At 37.0% G+C, this 20,643-nt stretch overlaps 1 protein-coding gene across 8 annotated transcripts in view; it reads right to left on the reverse strand.

The window, feature by feature from the left end:
* Nucleotides 1-20,643, reverse strand: part of Vps13 (vacuolar protein sorting 13C) — an 88,672-nt gene that overhangs the window by 65,757 nt on the left and 2,272 nt on the right. For all 8 annotated transcript variants that reach the window (XR_015534697.1, XR_015534692.1, XR_015534731.1 and 5 more), the window contains exons 4-17: nt 20,274-20,497; nt 18,253-18,391; nt 15,686-15,805; nt 13,720-13,846; nt 12,292-12,526; nt 9,519-9,642; nt 7,875-8,121; nt 6,918-7,169; nt 6,421-6,573; nt 5,334-5,511; nt 4,185-4,371; nt 3,602-3,678; nt 1,824-1,986; nt 145-371 (exon numbers count right to left, since the gene is read on the reverse strand). Coding sequence is in view for 3 of the 8 variants with exons in the window: in XM_022084563.2 (XP_021940255.2) it covers nt 145-371; nt 1,824-1,986; nt 3,602-3,678; nt 4,185-4,371; nt 5,334-5,511; nt 6,421-6,573; nt 6,918-7,169; nt 7,875-8,121; nt 9,519-9,642; nt 12,292-12,526; nt 13,720-13,846; nt 15,686-15,805; nt 18,253-18,391; nt 20,274-20,497 (2,453 nt within the window). In the remaining 5 variants the exon portion in view is untranslated. The remainder of the gene's footprint in view (nt 1-144; nt 372-1,823; nt 1,987-3,601; nt 3,679-4,184; nt 4,372-5,333; nt 5,512-6,420; nt 6,574-6,917; nt 7,170-7,874; nt 8,122-9,518; nt 9,643-12,291; nt 12,527-13,719; nt 13,847-15,685; nt 15,806-18,252; nt 18,392-20,273; nt 20,498-20,643) is intronic.

The raw sequence follows: 20,643 nt of genomic DNA on the forward strand, positions 1-20,643 counted from the left end.
TCACTCTTACTCAACGTAGTAAAATGCTCCAGTTTAGGTCCAGAGAATACTTGCACTACTACTGTTATATTTACTATCTTTGTTATGAATTTTGGTTAAAAATTCTAGTTTCTCGTCAATTCCTACAGAGAAGTTACTACTTACATCCACATAGAGAACTGTAAACAGGTACTTTGAGTCACCAGCAGCCATTGGTGTGTTCAACAAGGGGATAGAACGAACTGCATCCAAGTGAATAAGAGAGATGCCTCCAATACGCAACATAACTGTCATATTGTATGTCTTCTGCACCATTTCCACCTCAAGACGAAGAAGTTTAAAATCCAGTAGTTTGTCTGCTTGACTCGCCTGATAGATGCTTACCTTCAAGTCTGCATTAATAAAATTAATGAATTTGATGAAACGCATAACTCAGAACAAATATTTGATAACATTAGTGTTAATATTATTTTGTTACTAGTATTATACAAAGTAGAATCCCTTCTCATTTTTTAAGATCTTCCTAAGCAAAGATGCTTTCCATTCACACATGTGAGAATAAATGCACTGACTTGATGGAAGTTGGCTTGACAGATGTAATGTGTGAAGATGTCAAGTCAAACCAACACCTACGTATGTACACTATACTCCTAGCTAGATATAACACCACTGGTCTCCATCACAAAGAACAGCAGATAGTATTTTGACTTTCATATTCAAAATGATGAACAACATTGAAGAAAATCCTTACTATCTTCCTACTCCACTCTCTGATAAGCAGCTGACCTTACACAGACGTATCTTTGCTTAGAGCTCAACAATCTAATACAACAAGTTTTTAAGTCCCATTCACTAGCTTACAGACACAATCCACAATGAAACAAGCAAACATTTCCAAATGTCTTCATTACACGGTGTGACGAAAGGAAAGGAGGTGGTCCCAGTATCTGCCGTGTTATAGCATTAATATCATTTTAGTTCAGCCATCACACTGAGCACAGCATGTAAACATTTGAATTATCAGAAGCAAATAATGCTTCCTCCAACTACATAATACATTCTGTAACTAATTATCCCCTCCCTCAGTCAAAGCTCAGTCCTGCCAGGCTTACACAGACAGCAGCGAAATATATGAATATATCACTCCTATTATGTTGTTTGCAGTTAAGTTACACACAGCACATCAAAAAGTAGTGTAACTAACTTGAAGCCTCCAGTTTTTCTTCTTAGTTATCCAATAAATAACGTAAGGTATCCACATTCACGTTACTATCAGTACTACAGTCCACCACTACATTATCTCAGAAATATCACAATTTATTATCTTGCAAACATACCTTACGCTAGACCAGTGGTATTCAACCTGGGGTACGCGAAGACATCTTAGGGGGTACGTGAAATTTAATTATTTTTAATTATTTTATGATCAGCACTGAATAATCAGGGCCAGATTTGATACATCATTTTGGATGTAATTTATTTAATTTATATTAGATGTAGATTATATACTATGTATAACTTGAATTATACACCAACAACTTTGGGGGTACAAAGTTAAAGAGAAATTATATCTGGGGGTACGCGAACAAAATAGGTTGAATACCACTGCGCTAGACCCTGCTAGAATGTTCACTAGCAAGCAATTGGAGGGTCTAATGTATAAGCTACACAAGACCAGAAATGCCAAAAATTTCATGTGGCACAGTTCTAGATAAGGTACAGACATCATATACACACTTGACCGGTTAAAATGGGGCTTAATAACTATTTCCTTCCATTTTGAGTCATACTACATTCTGTTCACATGATTAAAGTTGTAATAAGAAACAACCTGAGACACATACCTCCCATCTGAAAATTTAGTTCCATTTCAGTAAACTGTACCAACTCAATATCTTCAGCAGCAGATTGTGAGACTGTTGAAGAGCGCAATCTTTTATTTAAATCACCTGGTCGATCCAGGAACTTGTTTACTACAGACATACTTGAACTTCGTGATGCTGATTCCTATTAACAAAACACGCAAAATTATTTAACTGACACGCCTTTAACACAAGCTGGAAGTTAAAATATGTATTCTCACTTTCTCTGCCACAAGTACACTGCTACAAATTATTAACACAAAGTAACACTTTAGTATTATTCCTATAAGCTGAAACTCAATGATGAATTATAATGACTGACGGTTACTTCACATAAATTACCTGTAATGTCTATGAACATTTTATATGTAAGACTTGAGGTTCTCACAGCGGTGAGTATGAAGATATCCGTCTTCTGGGTTATTGCGCCGTGTAGTCTGGTCGATGTTAACCAACGTTTCAGAGGTCATACTGCCTCCGTCATCAGGGCGATGATGACGGAGGCAGTATGACCTCTGAAACGTTGGTTAACATCGACCAGACTACACGGCGCAATAACCCAGAAGACGGATATCTTCAACATTTTATATGTTCTCAAGTGGCTGAGAATGACACCATTTGGGAATTTTCATAGTAGATTAAAAGTCAACAGGACTTTGCTACTTACACATCCATAAATAACTACTGGTAGCTAATTAAAAAAATATATAATGACCACATTAAATACGCAACAACCAATTTCACCTCCAAAAACACTAAGACATTTTCACTTCTTCTACTTCACTGGGCCCTCAAAAGGGTTGTTTATCCATCACCTCTTGTGATTAAATTGCATACAAGAGAGTGAAAATAATGTTAAAACCCATCAAATACTGTAGCTGATTTAATAATTTTACAGTCACAATAATTTAAAATGTAGCATAATTTTTCTGTTCCACTTTCGTAAACATTCTTATCCATTATTAGGCCTGGTTGTTGTGTAAGGGTACTTACAATTCCTTCAGTACAGGAGCATCTGAGACCTGGAGTGAGAACATTTCCTCTCAAGTCAATTAATTTTGGCAAATAACAGCTAAAAATATTACAAGTTTCTTAATTGCTACAAACTCCACATTACTTTTGGATTTTAATTACATTTTGATTGATTGGAAACAGAGTGACATTTCCCTATAAGAATACCTCTAACAAAACAATTTAAAATCCACAAAACAGTGTACTGTAATGAATCATACATGAGTAAAGTCAACAGTGTACTAGTGCCCCAACTGTGAAGTGATCTTACGGATGAGTGTTTCATGGCACATCTAGAAAGACAAACATGAGACGCAATTGTTTATATATATATATATATATATATATATCTTACTTTCAATTTTTTTAACATAAACAGCTGAAATATGAGCCGGGATAGCTCAGTCAGTATAGTGACTAGCTACGGGCTGGACGACCGGGGTTCGATCCCCGACGGGGGCAGAGGATTTTTCCTCTAGCCTCTGCGTCCAGACCGGCTCTGGGGCCCACCCAGCCTCCTCTACAATGGGTGCCGGGTCCTTTCCCGGGGGTAAAGCCGGCCGGGGCGTGATGCTGACCACTCACCCCCATCTAGTGCCGAGGTCAAGGAAGAGAGGAGCTATACCTCCACTCACCCCAAACGCCTGTATGGCGTATAGTGGGACAAACTTTACTTTACTTAAACAGCTGAAATACATTCAGTTCCCCTATAAAAATACCACTAATTTTATTATTACATCATCAGTTACCTGAAGAGGTTGAGGTTCGTCATCTGACGGGAAGGGAATGCTGGAAAACAGAGCTATCAGGGACAACAATCGGTCATCTGGAAAAAAACAATAAGACCACAATTCAATTTACATTATGCAGATTTAAGGAATCTTGTTTAATTTCCATCTTTGGTTAAGGGGAACAATTACGAAAACAATAAAATGTATCAAAAATGGAAATATGACAGGAGGTTAATTCATTCAGGAATTTGGGATGCAAGGCACTATAACAATACGAAACATGAATATTGAATTGGAAGAAAAAATCAATAAATAAAATCAAATGATACTACTACAAGACTTTTCAAGAGAAATAAGAATAACAGATTGCTGATTCTGCCTAACGCTACCTGTAGCAGTATTTGTAGTATGATCCTGTAACATTTTCAGAAGTTTTGAAATCTCTTCTTTCAACATATTTTATCTGAAATGTAGCTGCCCAGTTAACATCAAGATTATAATATTTAATGCACTGCTTACCTGCCACAGCACAACCTATAAAATAATGGACATTTGACAATTTTACGCATATTTATATATAAACAACCAAAAAAGAAATTACCTGTAATATTTATTGCCACATTGGGAAGATTACCAGTAACCTTGAGTTTTGGTAGTCGAGGATCATCAGTGATGAGACATTTGTCCATCTGAATTGCCAAATTAGTTGGATGCAGTAAATGCATTGGTGTCACATCATTGCTGGTCAGAGCATCCTCCCATTTTTCTTCCCCAGTAGCTACTAGAATCTACACAACGTACAAAGAACAAATCACATAGTAATAGAGGTTTTATTTGCCTTGAGGTTAGCATTTTTGGAGTGTGAATCATAGCATGGTAATACAATGCGTTGACACTTTAGTAGACTATATGGGTCAGACAGGCTTCAAATACAGTGGCATTACAATCACAAAGAAAATTCATGCTGCCATGACAAAGAGTCGAAACAGTCACAAAAACAAGTGACCATTTGAAAACCATTTCTCAACATAACAGCTGTGTAAATAACAAAATGTAAAGTAATGAGTGTAGTTCTGTAACTGCACCAAACAAAATATTATGGATTATCCATATTTGTCAATTACTCATACATCTTTTACCATTCATTATTCAGATAACTGAGAGTTTAATGTGTATGGTGCTTTGATACTTTGGTAAGGGATAAAACATATTTTTGCTATACTGAAGTTTCATTATACTGGCATTCATTATTTTTTATTATTAAGTGTTCTGTCTTATGACAGGTCCATTGCTCTGCCCAAAAAGAGCTCTCCAGTTGTCCCTATTCTCGGCTTCTCGCTTTAATTCCTGGAACGTCATCTTCTTTCCTTGTTTAAGGTCGTCGGTTAGCTGTATCAATCTTCTTCCTAGTCCTCTCTTTCCTTCAACCTGGCCTTCGGTGATATCACTCATTAATCCATTCCTTCTCTTCCTTCTCATAATATGTCTACTATATACTAAGATTTTAATGTACTTTCTGAGTCAAAATGTATTAAACAGAATCCTTGCCTTCTATTCCCAACATGGACATGGACATAACAAACTTCAGGTAACCAAATTTTAAGAATTCAAACAATGTGTGCCTATAGCACACTATAGAAAAACCTTCAGATTCTATGGGCCAATTCAATGAGATAAACTGTTGTTGATTAAACCAAGTCATTCATCTGAAAATATGCCATTTTAAATTAAAAGAAACCATTTTACAAACCTGCATTTGTTCTAGATGTAAACTGAAACGGTCATAACTTTGAGATATCATAGTTTGCATTATTTCTTCCTCTGAAGTTCCTTGACTGTGTAATGCTCGGACGCTCGGAGAGCTACGGTCACGGGGTATAGATGTGATCTTGACACTACCCAAGTTGACAACCAGAACATTCTCCTTCCTGCAGGGAATGACACAAAATAATCTTTCATATTATAATGATGTTTATAGGTGGCGACTGACTTGTAACATTTACTCGTAATGTAACATTCGCGGCGAGCATGTTACATTACACCACAACTGGTGAAGCGCATCGAATGCTCGTTTTGAACGCTCGGCTCGACTGTGCTCATGTGTGCTCCATTCATTTCGTTCAATATGTCGGACGTGGAGGTTGTGTTATCTTTGTTTCATTTAATACGCTACTCTTATCTAAAAAACTCGTGAATGCTCGTTACGACGCCTTTCGACTGACTGACTTGTAATGTAACACTCAAAGGGATTCGCGAAAAAACCGACAACACGATGGAGCGCCCGCGAGCGTGAGCGTGAGCGGCTCGCATCGAGCGGCTCCGTTCGCTGTCTTCACTTGTGTAATGCTCGATTTGTAACACGTTACATTACAGGCAAATGTTACAAGTCAGTCGCCACCTTATTACTGTATCCAGGTATTTCTAATGACAGCTTCTGCCATTATTGTTCTTTGTGCACTTTGGTTATTAATATGCTGCCAGATTGTAAGACAATTCTTCTCTTCAGTACCATATTTTGAGGGCAAATAATGTGACTAGACTGCTAGAAACAGAATAAAAAAAAAACACTTGCGACCTAATAACATTATAACGAAGCATTTATTATGCTCTAAATATTAAATTCCTACAATTTTAATGTAAGGAACAAAAATCATGGCTTATATTAAGATGTTCTAGTTCTTAAGAGATTTAAAATAATGCTTCTGTGACTACACCTCCTGATGGAAATTACTATTACAAAGAGAGAATACCATATGCTATCTGAAACTCTTCTTAGCAAATGGTGTGATTCACAGTGACCTGTCACCACAGAGACTGGCAAACAGCATCTTACATACCCAGAATAGAAACCACCATGAGGAACAATAATGTACGGGGCTCGCAGGTCTACATTCAGATCCATCACGCTCTGTTGCTGGATAGCATACTGCAGTCCCGTGGCAGACATATCCTTGAAGTCAGCCAGCTTTGACTCAGCAGTGGCTTGCAGTCTGAAAAAATAATTCAGAATAGAACACATGATACACGTTCAATTAAAACACAAGTATCTGAACACACTATCCTTTTCTGAGATGTCACCTCTCCCATTACAGCTATCAAGTCCACATTAAAAATTATCACAATCAATAACACTGAATCTTACTACGACACTCTGTAAATACACAGAACCTCAGACTTAGGCTGGTTCTTTAGAATTACGCGGATATGAGATCTGAAACTTGAAATACCAGGAGTCTCTATAGGTCAGGTCAACTTAATACATCAGCAAGAGAATCAGCAAAGTGTGCGCTACATTTAGTGATAGTACAAAAGGTTAAACACATCAAGAACTTACTGAGACAGATTAACTTCCTTTGGGGCCTTGAACACATCCACCACTTTGTTGATAGTCTGAGCATCATACACCACTTTCAGAGATTTTGAAGTCACGCGGATCCTCTGATCACATGTATCATCCATAGGGTGTGTCTCAAATAATACATCCAACAGAGCTTCACTGTTCTGCTCCTTGGATAAGACAAGTTGAGGTATAATGTTGTTCTGCTTCAACCCAAATACTGTAAATCCCTCTAGCTGCATTATCACTCTATAAAATATACAAAGAACAGATGAATAACATCAAGAATTATTCCATTATGCTAAAACAATTAAAGATTATGCATCCTCATATAATTTCAAGCCAAGAAATCTGTCAGATATGCAGTTATCTAGGAATAAAATCTGAAGACCTCAGAAATGAAGTTCACATTTTCCTACACTTCAGTCCCTTATATGAAATGTAAAATCTCATTTAAATTCATATACAAACACGTACACACATGCATTTAATATGCACAGCGCAGCACAGTCCTAACTGTATACCTCATATGGAAAAAAGTTCAAAGGAAGCTGTTCAGAAAATCAAAGAATGAACAGTTTGGATAATATATCAAAAACATCATTAATTACTCTAACTAACTGAAGGTAACAATAATTGACACTGTGTACATACTTACATAAACAAAGACTAATTCAAGGACAGTATTATGTTCAAGTGATTGTATATTTACAGATACATAACATTGGGTAAATGAACACTTCTTTGTAAGACTGTTGCGCTGTGTAGTCTGGTCAATGTTAACCAACGTTTCAGAGGTCATACTGCCTCCGTCATCAGGGCGATGAATATTCATCGACCAGACTACACAGTGCAACAACCCAGAAGACGGAAATCTTCGAACACTTCTTTGTTTACAGATTTGAATACAAAATACTTAAACAAGCGTGCATGTCGTTAATAAGCCCAACTTACTTTACCGCATCAGCTGAAGGTCGTCGTTCAATGTGACTGGAAACACCTTTCAGTTCAGTGCACAGAACCCGAGGAATATCTAGGGAATCATCTCGTACTTCCACTGCGAGACATTTCAGCATAAAGCTCAAGCTAATTTCAACAAATTCTTTAGGATACTGGGTTGGCTTTGAATTCTCCTGGTAATCAATTGCACGATACAATTTAATCTTTTCTTCAGGTGTCATCGCATCTTCAAACTTCTTTGCTGCAAATAATACCATATAAGGTCCAATGAACTCGGTATGTACAATTACAGCCTAAACACTCATTATCCAAGTGATCATGCCAGGAAGTCTTGCTTGTCCAGCTGGTTGAAGTGGTAAGAGTGAGGAAGAAGCAAAAGTCAACCCACAAAAGGTGGGTATGACTTAGCAGCTAAAGAAAAAGCAACATGTCCAGGGAACATGACACAAAGAAGTTATCGTCCCAGACTGGGAGCACAGAGGCAGCAGTCCTACCACAACGCTAGCCCCACACACTACTCACATCAAGGCCAGGGAACTTACGTTACAGATAAGCTTTTAAGATTCAAGAACATACGTACAATGGGTTTACACAATGATGGATCTAGCAAACATAGAAAGGCAAGTATTTTTAAATGAAGGATACTTTACAAGCTGCAACTTGCAATAAGAAGTAATTTAAGTATCAGAACAAAAAATATCACATGCAACTCAGATAAAACACAATGTGACTCACCAAGCTCAGCTAAAAAAAATTTTTTTTACAATAATTTTTAGCATTTTAACCTTCAAAAACTTTAACTAATTTAAAACATTTTAATACATAATTTTAGCATTATTTCTGAATATCTGGAGCAGATCCTCAGTGCAATGACTTAAAAGCAGGGAACTGAAGCTGATGATGATTACAATGGACCAAAACAAGTTGTTCACGTTTAAAGACTGAACAGAGTGTGTGAAAAGTAACATACAAGAAAAACCAAAATTAAATCAACGTACCACATTGGAATGCTACGCTACAGCCCACTTATGCCACATACTTGTAGCAAGCATACCTGAATATAGCATGAACACACAAAACATAAAATTTCACTGGAACATTGCTCAGGGACCAGAAACCAACAGAAAGGAACAAAAACTGAACGCATTTCAATACGTTCTATGAACAAGTTTATAATTTGTGCCACTTGGAGTTTCCAAATCTTTCCACCTGAAATGCTACTCTCACAGTTGTTAAAATTGTATCTCAAATAAGAAAAGCTACGTATGTGCTACAGTTTCACACAGTTAAAGTGCAAAGGAGATTTCGTATGGTCTTTGAAAGGGAACCACAAACAATAATGTTGATTTACAAGTGGTACAAACTGATCACACTTGCTGCATTTGTAAATGAGAAAGCACCGATAGACTTGCTTAAAAACATGTAAACTGAAACTGAACACAGATGAGATATCTGCCACGCCATTCCGTCATTGAACATCTGTAAAATGCAGGTCACAAAACTTGATCATATAACCTACACAAATGCATTTAGTTTTCATTCCTGTACCTTTTAATTCGTGAGCAACGTCACAGTAAAATGGTACACATTTCATGCGTTACCCTGTATTTTAAGTACACATGCACTGAGAAAGCTAACCTATAGCTGCAGCTGTAAGGGCCTCTTCTTCTTTGGTCTGAGAACTTCCTCCAAACCAGCCACTGAACCAACCACCAGATTTCTGTTTCTTCATCTCCTGCTCCTTGCGATCCATTCGCTCAACCTGAAGTGCATGTCATTCAGTAAACCACCTGGATTCACATGTCTTTTAAACTACGTACTTGAGAACAGAGAACATTACATTAAGCAGGTACGACAACCAAACCTTACTTTGTAAGACTTGAGGTTCTCACAGCGGTGAGTATGAAGATATCCGTCTTCTAGGTTATTGCGCTGTGTAGTCTGGTCGATGTTAACCAACGTTTCAGAGGTCATACTGCCTCCGTCATCAGGGCGAAGAACCAACCAGACCACTAACTCGGCCCTTTTCAGGGCCCTTATCCATACAACCAAACTCACCTTTCTCTCTCTACTTTCTCTCCCTCTCCCACTCTCGCCCACGTGCTACCATTGGTCCACTCCCATACCTGCTCCCATTGGCTCGGGGCAGGCTACACCTTTCACTTCCCGACCTATAAATCCAGCTCCTCACACCCTATTGGCATATTCATCGCCCTGATGACGGAGGCAGTATGACCTCTGAAACGTTGGTTAACATCGACCAGACTACACAGCGCAATAACCCAGAAGACAGATATCTTCAAACCTTACTTCTTGTAAAGCAGAATCAAGTACAAAAAACATTACAAGTGGACAGCTGGAGAGTTACTTAAGCAAATTAAAACTCTGGCACTGGTATTAACATAAATGCACAAAACAAGGAATGAGCTATTTCCAGAGAGAATCATTATCAGAATAAATGTATCTGGATTTGAGATTTTCAAGGCTGTGAAAATTCTGACAGTGAACTTCCTGGTTCTGACACCATATAACTCTGCTAATGGTTACCAGCATTACAGCAAAACTTAATACCGCCATCTTTAGTGTTGAAGATGGAGGCAATAAGTTCCTGCAAAATGTTGCTAACCACATATAAGTTTGTACAGTATCACAACCCAGAAGACCACAAACTATAACAAATGTATCTTGAATTAACTTCACAGTGAGTTTATGTAGTGCCATAGCAGAAATCAATGTCTCGTAACGTGGACATGGCAGCACAGAAAAATTATACTATTTTGCTATACCAGATTGTTTTCTGCAATGGAGTTTTATGTAATAAGCAACAAATGTACTAGTGAATACATTATATATTAGGGACAGTTCAATTATAATATCTGTATCAGCATTAGTAATTATACAGGAGTTACATGTGAATGCAAATAGGACGGTTACAAACCTGTAAACTGGTAATGATGAAAACGCACATTACGCGTCATTATTTTCTCTGTGATACAAAACACAATAATAAAGCAAGGTATAAAATAAGAGTTGGGGTGCACACAGAGTTGATAGAAATAAAGGGTACTAATGCAAAGGAAATGTATGAGAGATTCTTTGTTAAGAACGCAGCTGAATTTGTAAAGACCAGAATGACAAGCACGATAAGAAAATGACTTTAGGTATTTGGTAGTAAATTTAGGATTGCGGACATGAGTCATTTGTTCACAGTAACGGCGGAAGAGGATTTATGGGAAAGCAAGGCAAGTTCTCACATCAATGGAATAACTGAGGATGCATTTACTGTACATAAAAATAGTGTACCAAACTGAGCTGATGCAAAATCAATAGATATATTACAACTAAACAGAAGAAATTATGGTTGTGAAGATAAACACAAAAGACTGCAATACTCCTTGACAAGTGTTCAGCTACAAATTCCCTAGTGTTACGAAACCTGATACAAACACCAGCACAATATCCGGAACCAGTTTGATGCAATTTGCTTGGTCACAACCTATTTCTCAGTCATCTATTTTAATAAATGATTCCACAAGTTAATGGTTCTCAACCCAGTTCTCTGCTCAACTTGTATCCTATTTAATTCATTTATGCAACACACTCAGTGCCCATGTCTGTGACGTAAAATGAGAATGCTAAGAGGTCAAGAGTAATAATCCCCTCTTTGGAAATGAAACTGATATTTACTGCTGGTTTTAAAGCTGACAAAGTAGCAGTCGATATCAGATGTAAACACAGAACACCACCAAAAATTTTAAGAACAAATGTATTTATTTGTAGTTTATTTAATGACGCTTTCAGCATCCCAAACTATGCAGCATCGAAGGAGATGATGACAGTGAAAGGATGTGGTCATGGCCTAATTTTAGGTACTATCTTGGCATTTACCTGGAGGGACTGAGGAAGATTACAAAAAAAAATCTGTCAGTATAGCTAGTCTCTAGGCTGAGATTTTAACCGAGGACCTCCTAAATAAGCAGTACTAACCACTAGACAACAGTCGGTTGGAACAAATATAGCCAATTAACAGAACTATAAAAATGATGCAAAAACTACAGTTCCTGGCACAACTGTGTTTTTGAGAACCCAAGAATACATTTTGCTGAAAATGGAGAAGTTTCCGATTTTTACTTCTGACAAGGGAGTAAATGCATTAGGCAGAAGAATAAGATTCTTTTCAACACTCTCAAGGCTACTCTATACTGGTATTTATTTATCCAAAAAAATTTACTTCCTGTTTCAGTTGGTTTCTTTGGGATGGATTGCCATTATAACATACTGCTCCAAATTTGTCTTTTTCCTTGACTGTCACACTTTTAAAGATCAATTAATGATGGATATCGAGAGCCCACTGTACTATAACTTCACTATCACTAAATCTGCGGAATTCTTTAAAAAAATTCTCAGTTACCTCCACTTCAATCTTCTGCCTGATCAGGACGATGTTAAACACATCCATGACCTTCTCACAATTATCAAGGGTTGTCTGAAGATCAGTTGGTACTTTACGAGAAGTTAACTTGTTCTGGTACGCCTCGGCATACGTACGACACATTTGACAAAATTTGGACATGTGGTCCCAATCCCAGTTGCGTTGTCGACGACGTACCGTTTCTTCCAGCACGCAGCTATATGCAAAGTGCCACCTGTGCAAAAAAAAAATAAATGTCAAAGCAAGCAGAGCACAATTAAAAATTCAAAGAGAGTACTTACAGGAAAAAATGTTTCCTCCGAGTTATCCGTATGAGATGAACTTTGCCGGATACTGTAAACTCCCGAATATCTGGGCTAGTGAGGAGAAGATATACAAATGACCAGAAAACATGGATAACCCAAAATATTTTATTTGGTGCATTCACAAAACACCACAAATTTCTTCAGGCCTTTAATACACAACAGTTATTTTGATAAACTGTTTGTAATGGTTGCTTGTTTTTGTGAAATGTTCAGACCCCTGACATCAATCTGCAGCCATTATTCAATTCTGTCTTTACTGACATTTTTCAAAAATTCTCATAGCATACGCCTTGCCAAAAATTTCAGACTTGTTGCTTTCTTCATTATCAAAACCTTGCAAATCATCTTCTAGATCTGGAAGAAGTTTCCTCCAAGATCAAATCAGCATTACTGGAGTCACAGAAGACCACGCCCAAAATATGCTGTATACAGCGTCCAACACCTTTTTTATAATGCTTGTATGTTATCTTCATCAGCAATCATATTTTAAGCCCAGTAGCATCACTTCATGGATTCAATCACTCTTTGGTCCATGGGCCTAAAATAGCTGTGATGCTGAAGAGAAAAACTTCACAAAGATGAGGCCATCACCAAAGATCCATAATCTCTGTTAGATGAAAGCAGCACAGTCTAGCAGAAACACTGCTTTCTGTGATAATCCGTTCATAAAGCCCAAACTTCTGGGAGGGGGGGATGCTTGTGGAACCCATTTAAACACCTCCTTATCCACCCATGTTCCTTTCTGGCTGTAATAATGGACAGGCCTGCAGTTTGCTTTGCTACCCTTGAATGATTTTGGGTTTTCCAGTCGCAACAGATTTTCAGTTTGTGATTTCTGGCTGCATTTTCATAACACCAGTGGAAAGCCTCTCTTAGGCAATTTTTTTTTGTACCTAACAGAGATATTTAGTGGTTTATAATTCAAACAAGAAACTACACCAGATTTAGAAGTGTGACAATTGATTCTCAAAATGAACAGGTAAAAACACATAAGCTGTAGTGTAATATAAAGAATATGCAAGGGAGAAAAGCACATGAACACTAAGACATCGCTATAACCAACCAAATATCTTTAATTTAATTTTGAAATAAAAACTCTTACCATTCTTTGTAGTGACCTCTGTAGCTTGTAACAAATGGTCGATACTTCCTATACGGGGCTCCCCGAGACATTCTTTCAAATGACTCCAGCAGATCAATCAGGTCATGATACTGAAATCTGCTTATTGCTGAAAAACATTAAAGTCAAGACGTAAACTGCAAGCATATTATTTTTCATGAATTTAAGTCTTATGTCTGCACCTAAATGTCTTGAACACATTACACATCTGAGAAGTTTCATATGAACAAATATTTATACAGGTTACAATGAATGAAAGGGCACTCTGCATAAAAGAATACAAAACACAGTGCTATTTTAAAATAAAAATAAATCTTCAATCACATCTCAAAATTAATTTAAAGTAAAACTTTCTTAAACATGTGATATTAAATTGTCTCCCAGCATCCTAAATTAAAATGTTATAAATTTTTAATGTTTTGCACAAAAAAAATTGTGAAGTACTTGAAATTTTTGTTCCATGAATGTTAGAAAAAATCTCTTAAGAGAACTTTCTGCTGAAATTCAAATTTATTTTCATGCAGAAACATGACAATCTAATATTTTAAGAGAAAATTACTTAGGATGGAGAACTTAGCAGAACGTACAGGCTTTATGGCAACCATAAATTGCAACACTGCATGCCATTTACATCTGACATAAGAGAAAAATGTTTTCTTAATGGCATTAAGACACTAAGACATTTTCACAATGAGGTGGCTGCAAATTTTGTAACAGGTGGTCTTAGCTCATCACATATGAGTCACATTTCACATGACTGTAAAAGAATTATGCAACTAACAGTACCAGTAGTCACTTCCTGAGGTGAATAATATAGTATTACGTAACAGGAGCACTCAACTACCCACATTTCCAAGCAACAAAACAGCAGTTACTATGTGTATTGATTCTGTAACATCCTTCTTCTAATTCAGATTGAGTCTTCAATATGTGGTCATAATCCATGAACAATTAAATGTTATTTATGATCATAAAAACTGTTCCTTACTTTGGGGATATTAAAAAATCCAAAATACTCAAGAAATTATTTTAATTATAATATTTCTTCAAGGAAATTAATCATGACTGTCCTACACATTAAAAAGAATATATTTATTCCTTCCTTAATGTGAGACATCAAGTCTCGCATCCATACAAAACAAAAAAGAAGTATAATCTCTTCTGAAAATTTCTGATGATACTGTGTTAGTGAAATAAACTTCTTGAACTATTAAGACCATGGCTAATGTCCACAAAGTTTGTTATTTTTAAGTATAGGTACTGTTTTGTGAAAGTTAATCTTTATATCCCCAGGTAGCAATTTATGCACTCTATAATAGGAATCATTTTCCAAATTTAGACCACACTTAATTTCTTCAAGCAATTATCTGTTACTGTCATTCCAAAATATATAAACTTTGCTACATTTCTTAAGCATTTATTAACTACCTTTATATTATGGTCTGTCCTACAGTCTGATGATTAGTTATGAACATATAACTCTTTTCCATGTTTACTTTTAAATCAAACTCATTATTTTTGTTAACCAATAGAGTTTCAACATCAACAGCATAGACTGGACACTGAAATGTCCCATACAATTCCAACCTCTCCTTGTTTTCATGTACCTAATGATGTATTCATGAAATCTATAAATAGATAATGTACTGTCCCACTGTACTTAATCCACTTTTTCCTCCAGTATGTAATAAATGGTGAGCAGCTGGTTAGCAACATTTACAATGATGATACTTAATAGTTTTGTGTGCACATAGAGCTACTACTGACAGAAGAATACCAGATAACACTTTCTATGTACTTAATAATAGTGATATTCCTTGAAATTATACTCATATTTATCGCCCATTTCATAAACTAATTTAACAGTGTTGCAGCATCCTAAATAAAAATTCATGTTTCATTTCTTCAAAATACAAGGACCAAAACATTGTTTAGTAATAATGCTTACCAACTGATAGTTTTTCCATCTCCAAGGCAAGCCTGGCTTTTGGTATTTTGAAGTTTGAGCCATCATATTCTGGTTTTGGATTCAACTGCAGTTGTGCTGATGAATTGATTGGACCAAGCACTTGATAAAAAAAAAAATTATGTTATTCCAAACATAATGAGTGAAATACTAGGACACTTCTAGCTTAAAATACATGTCTCGTATACAAACGTCCAAAAGCCCAAATAGCTTTCATTCTCACAAAACATAAGATGTGCTCAGCACTAAGGTTCAGCAAAAGGTACAGTATTTTTCTAGGCAGCTGCTCAGACAGTCGGTATTCAGCACGCAGTAGCTCACACAGTGAGATACACACAGTCAGTCACAACCTTTTCAGTACAATTCCATTAAATCTTGTATGTCTGTTCGTGTGACTAGTGAGATGTAAGCATTCTTCGTGGTTTGTCAAACCACGCTAAGATAAAGCGCTTTGCTTTAATTTACTTTATATCACTTTACTTCAGAAGAAATTAATATTTTGGTTAACATGTTCCTCCAAAACTCTGGCAACCATCTCCAAATCAACACAGCATCACAAATCAGATCATAATGTACATCTTAGCCTCTATGAGATATTCAAATCTCATATTCCTTTGATTTGGCAACACTGCTCTATACACAAACAATCAAACCTGCTAAGTGGAAATATGTCTTAGAACAATTTTATGTGACAATGTCATATTTGAGCATTGAGAAACCACATTAGCGCATTAAATGCAAATGAAAACTTCACCTGTCAAAAACTCACAATGGCAGTGGTGGAAATTACGTTAATAAAATCCTCATGGGCTATCAGCCATCTCAAATGATAAAAGCTTGCTGACCGTTCAGGGACCATGTGTCCCTGTAATCAGGGCATCTGATACTGCTGTGAAAGCCGGCCATTCCACATCTATACCCGCCATGGGCCCGTGTTCGGATCCGGGCATCAAACAACAGGAGGCTATGTAAGACTTGAGGTTCTCACAGCGGTGAGTATGAAGATATCCGTCTTCTGGGTTATTGCGCTGTGTAGTCTGGTAGATGTTAACCAACGTTTCAGAGGTCATACTGCCTCCGTCATCAGGGCGCCCTGATGACGGAGGCAGTATGACCTCTGAAACGTTGGTTAACATCGACCAGACTACACAGCGCAACAACCCAGAAGACAGAAATCTTCATACTCATCGCCCTGATGACGGAGGCAGTATGACCTCTGAAACGTTGGTTAACATCGACCAGACTACACGGCGCAATAACCCAGAAGACGGATATCAACAGGAGGCTAGTGGGTGGTGTCACATGATTGCTTTACATGGCCTTCTTTCCAAATTTCTGGATCTCTGTATTGCTTCAGCAAATTTACGACTGGGTACCAGGACCAAGTGAAGCCACAAACATGGTTAAAGTTTATGGACTGAAGCTTGATCTCGATGGCCTCGTTTACAATGCGATCTACGTATCCTGTTAACCTGTCCAGAATGGAGATGTGACTGTAATCAAAGCTGTGCCCTGAGAACTTCTTTGGCTGGCCCGGACGTATATGTCTCATACGTTCTTTATATCTCATTCTGCCAGTCTGTCCCACACAGACCATGCCACAACGAAGGGTACACGGTATACCTGAGACTTTTAGACCCACATTGTCTTTTATTGGTTTGAGCATTTTGTCATGGCTCATAGCCGAAGAGGATTTTATTAATTCAGTTCACTGTGAAAGTTTTAGATCATACATGAAAATGATGGCCAACTCAACATGGGCTCCAGCACTAATGTAATCAACGGTCACAAAACTAGCTTCTTAACGGCAAATGAAGGAAAGAGCATTCATAAGGTCAACTTTAAGTAAATCCTTTGGTACAGCACGTCAGTGTATTACTATTAACCATCAGGTTAGGGAACAGTTTTAAATCTCTGAAGGCACTGGAACTACCATCCCACATAAATACAATTACCAAATAATCAACTCCCCCCCCCCCCACTCACTTTGATACACATCTGTTTATACATATTATTATTTTTTTATTATTTATTTGACTGCAATTGGGTTTTTACCCGGTGGCAGTGGTCCTACAATAAGACACAACAAAACATAAGACAACAAAAACAATAAGAAACAACAGAACAATGAGACAGAACAAAACAATAAGACAACAAAAACAATAAGAAACAACAGAACAATGAGACACAACAAAACAGTAAGACAAAAAGACATAAGACACAACAAGAACAATAAGACACAACAAAGCAATGAGACACAACAAAGCAATGAGACACAAAAAACATAAGGCACAACAAGAACAATAAGACACAACAAAGCAATGAGACACAAAAAACATAAGGCACAACAAGAACAATAAGACACAACAAAACAACACACCACACTCAATATAATCAAGCGTGAGTTACATGGTCACAATAAATATCAGTCCTGGTACTCATAAAAATAACACGCTGAATATAAAACGCAGATAACATGTATTATTTTATATTTCTTTTAATAACAAGTAATGCACAAAGAGAAACTGTAGAACTATTCAATTACTTACTGTATTTATAACCTTTTGGTTGCTCCATTTTTGTGCATATTCCTTGTTTAAACAAATTCTTAATTTCTTCAGATGGTTTACCTGAGAAGAATATAGACTGAGGATTCCAATACACAGAAAACGCTTCCAGAGTTAACACCTGAAACAAGGGCAAGCAGTCAAAATCATGCAGAAAGCAGATTTCAAGAACTTATGTCCGTAAAACCCTACTTTAAAGACTCTTTGCTTCCTTCTAGTATTTGTTGTGTTCTACATTAGGGTACAAACTGTGCCAACTGACAAAAAAACACAATGTTCACTAACTGTGTGACATGTTACTTGTTATTTAATCCTAGTTAGTTAGTTAATGCTTTCAGTTCCTAAGATTGTAAAACACTACATGACAGACTGATGAGTAAATAGTGCATCCACAGCCTCATTTAAGGCACTATCCACCATTTGTCCACAGGGACTGGAAAACACCATGAAGAAACGTCAGTCACGACAGTTGATCTCTTGGCCAGAATTTCCCAAGGACTGCAATGTTCAGCGTGTAAGATGTTAAAAATATATATTATGCCAACAGTGGCAGTTATAATGTATTATTCAAGCTTTTCTTTCTATATGATTTTAAATATGTGCACGTACATCGGAACTCTACAATTATAGAATTTACTTTTATTTGATGCAATATCAATTTAAGAATGTTTATAGTAAAACAAGCAGATGCGACAAGTGATTACAAGTAATTCTTCACAGTCATCCTCCCCACCCCCGAAAACACACATCTGTCATTCATCTTTATTTCTCACCACACTGTGCGTTAGCTCTCACCTTGTTATTCAAATCATGACGACAGAAAGATGGGTAGAAACCACAACTTGGATTCCTCTAGCTTTCCCATTTACACATAATCATCACACACTCTTAACAATTAGAAACAAGTCAATACTATCCTAAAGTCATTTTGGATGATAACCCAAACCTAAAAGAAAAAATAAAGTAGGGATCAATCTATCCTAAAAAAATCAAAGGAGACTAATTTAACTTCACAACATGTACAATGTCGTCACACTGGCTGTGTGGTCTGAGGCGTGGGCTTTGTGCCCCTTGATCACTGAGACCATGTGTTCAAATCCCACTCAAGGCATGGATGTTTGTCTGCGTCTTTCTGTGTTGTGCTGTCTTGTGTACAGGTAGAGGCCTTGCGATGGGCTGATCACTCATCTAAGGAGTCCTACCAACTGTCTAATAGATCAAAGCCAATGAAAGTTGGAACCCGCAGATACTCAAGACACTGAAGAAGTGTAAGTGTCCTAAGTAAGTACATGTACAATACAGCATAATTATAAAAAATATTAGTCAACAAAAGAAATATATACATATACGCGTGCGCGCACACACCAAAAATGATAAATAACCTCTTTAGCTAAGACCATCAAAACATAAATAAAAAATCTCAAGAAAAAAAATTATTTCAGAAAGTGTGAAGGCCATGTACTGAAAATGAGTCCTGCAAGTTTAAAAATATACCACATCACATCTGGCTTATACCATGACGAAAAAGAGTCTAGTATTAGAGGATCGGTAGGTCAACCTACTGCTGCCATCTCCTGAACCTTTTAAAGGAATTCTACACTACAGATGCAATGACAAACAGAAACTGGATGAAAGAAAATTACAAGTGACAACACGCAGTGACAGGATTCAGCGTGCATGGAAGGCATCACAAGATCTGCAAGACGGCACTGTCACACCCCAGAAGTGAAATGTGTGTTCATTACGTGATGAAATATGTGGTCGATATCACTGCCTAGTCGCAAAAGTAAAATAATTGTTGACTGAATATAGTGAAGACAACTAGAGAGAAGAAAGTTTCTGTGCACTTAATTGTTACATACAAGCACGTACACACATAAATTCAGTACTACATTGAGGTGAGCTGTCAGCTTCATGCTCCAGTCACGTCATCCAGTGGGACAAAATTTAAAATCACAGTCATTTTTATGTCTTTAGCGAGTATAGAATATAAAACTGTTCACCTTATAAATCATGGTAGCTGCATCTTGCACAATACATGCTTTCCAATTCTCATCTGTTGTGTGCACAGAGAGATTATGGAGGGTAATGCCCAGAGAGAAAGGTTGTTCCGGCTTTGTCACCTTATCCTCGTATCGAACATGAATGTCAGTAATCTTCACTTGTACATTCTTGATGATTTGTGTTGCAAGCTTTTCCACAAATGTGTCATCAGGTTTAGGTTTATCTGTAATTGTGTAACAATGCCATATTATGAAATGTTACAAGGGAAGTCAAACATAAAACTTAATTCAAAATTTTTGTATATACTAGGGCAGAACGCTCCTTTCGGAGCTCCTCGGAGGGGCTGGTCAAGTTTTTAAAAAGCAACCA

The sequence above is a fragment of the Zootermopsis nevadensis genome, unplaced genomic scaffold, assembly GCF_977971745.1.
Source record: "Zootermopsis nevadensis isolate Lab colony 2312 unplaced genomic scaffold, Znev_1.0 Znev_ptg000001l, whole genome shotgun sequence".
Taxonomy (NCBI): domain Eukaryota; kingdom Metazoa; phylum Arthropoda; class Insecta; order Blattodea; family Termopsidae; genus Zootermopsis; species Zootermopsis nevadensis.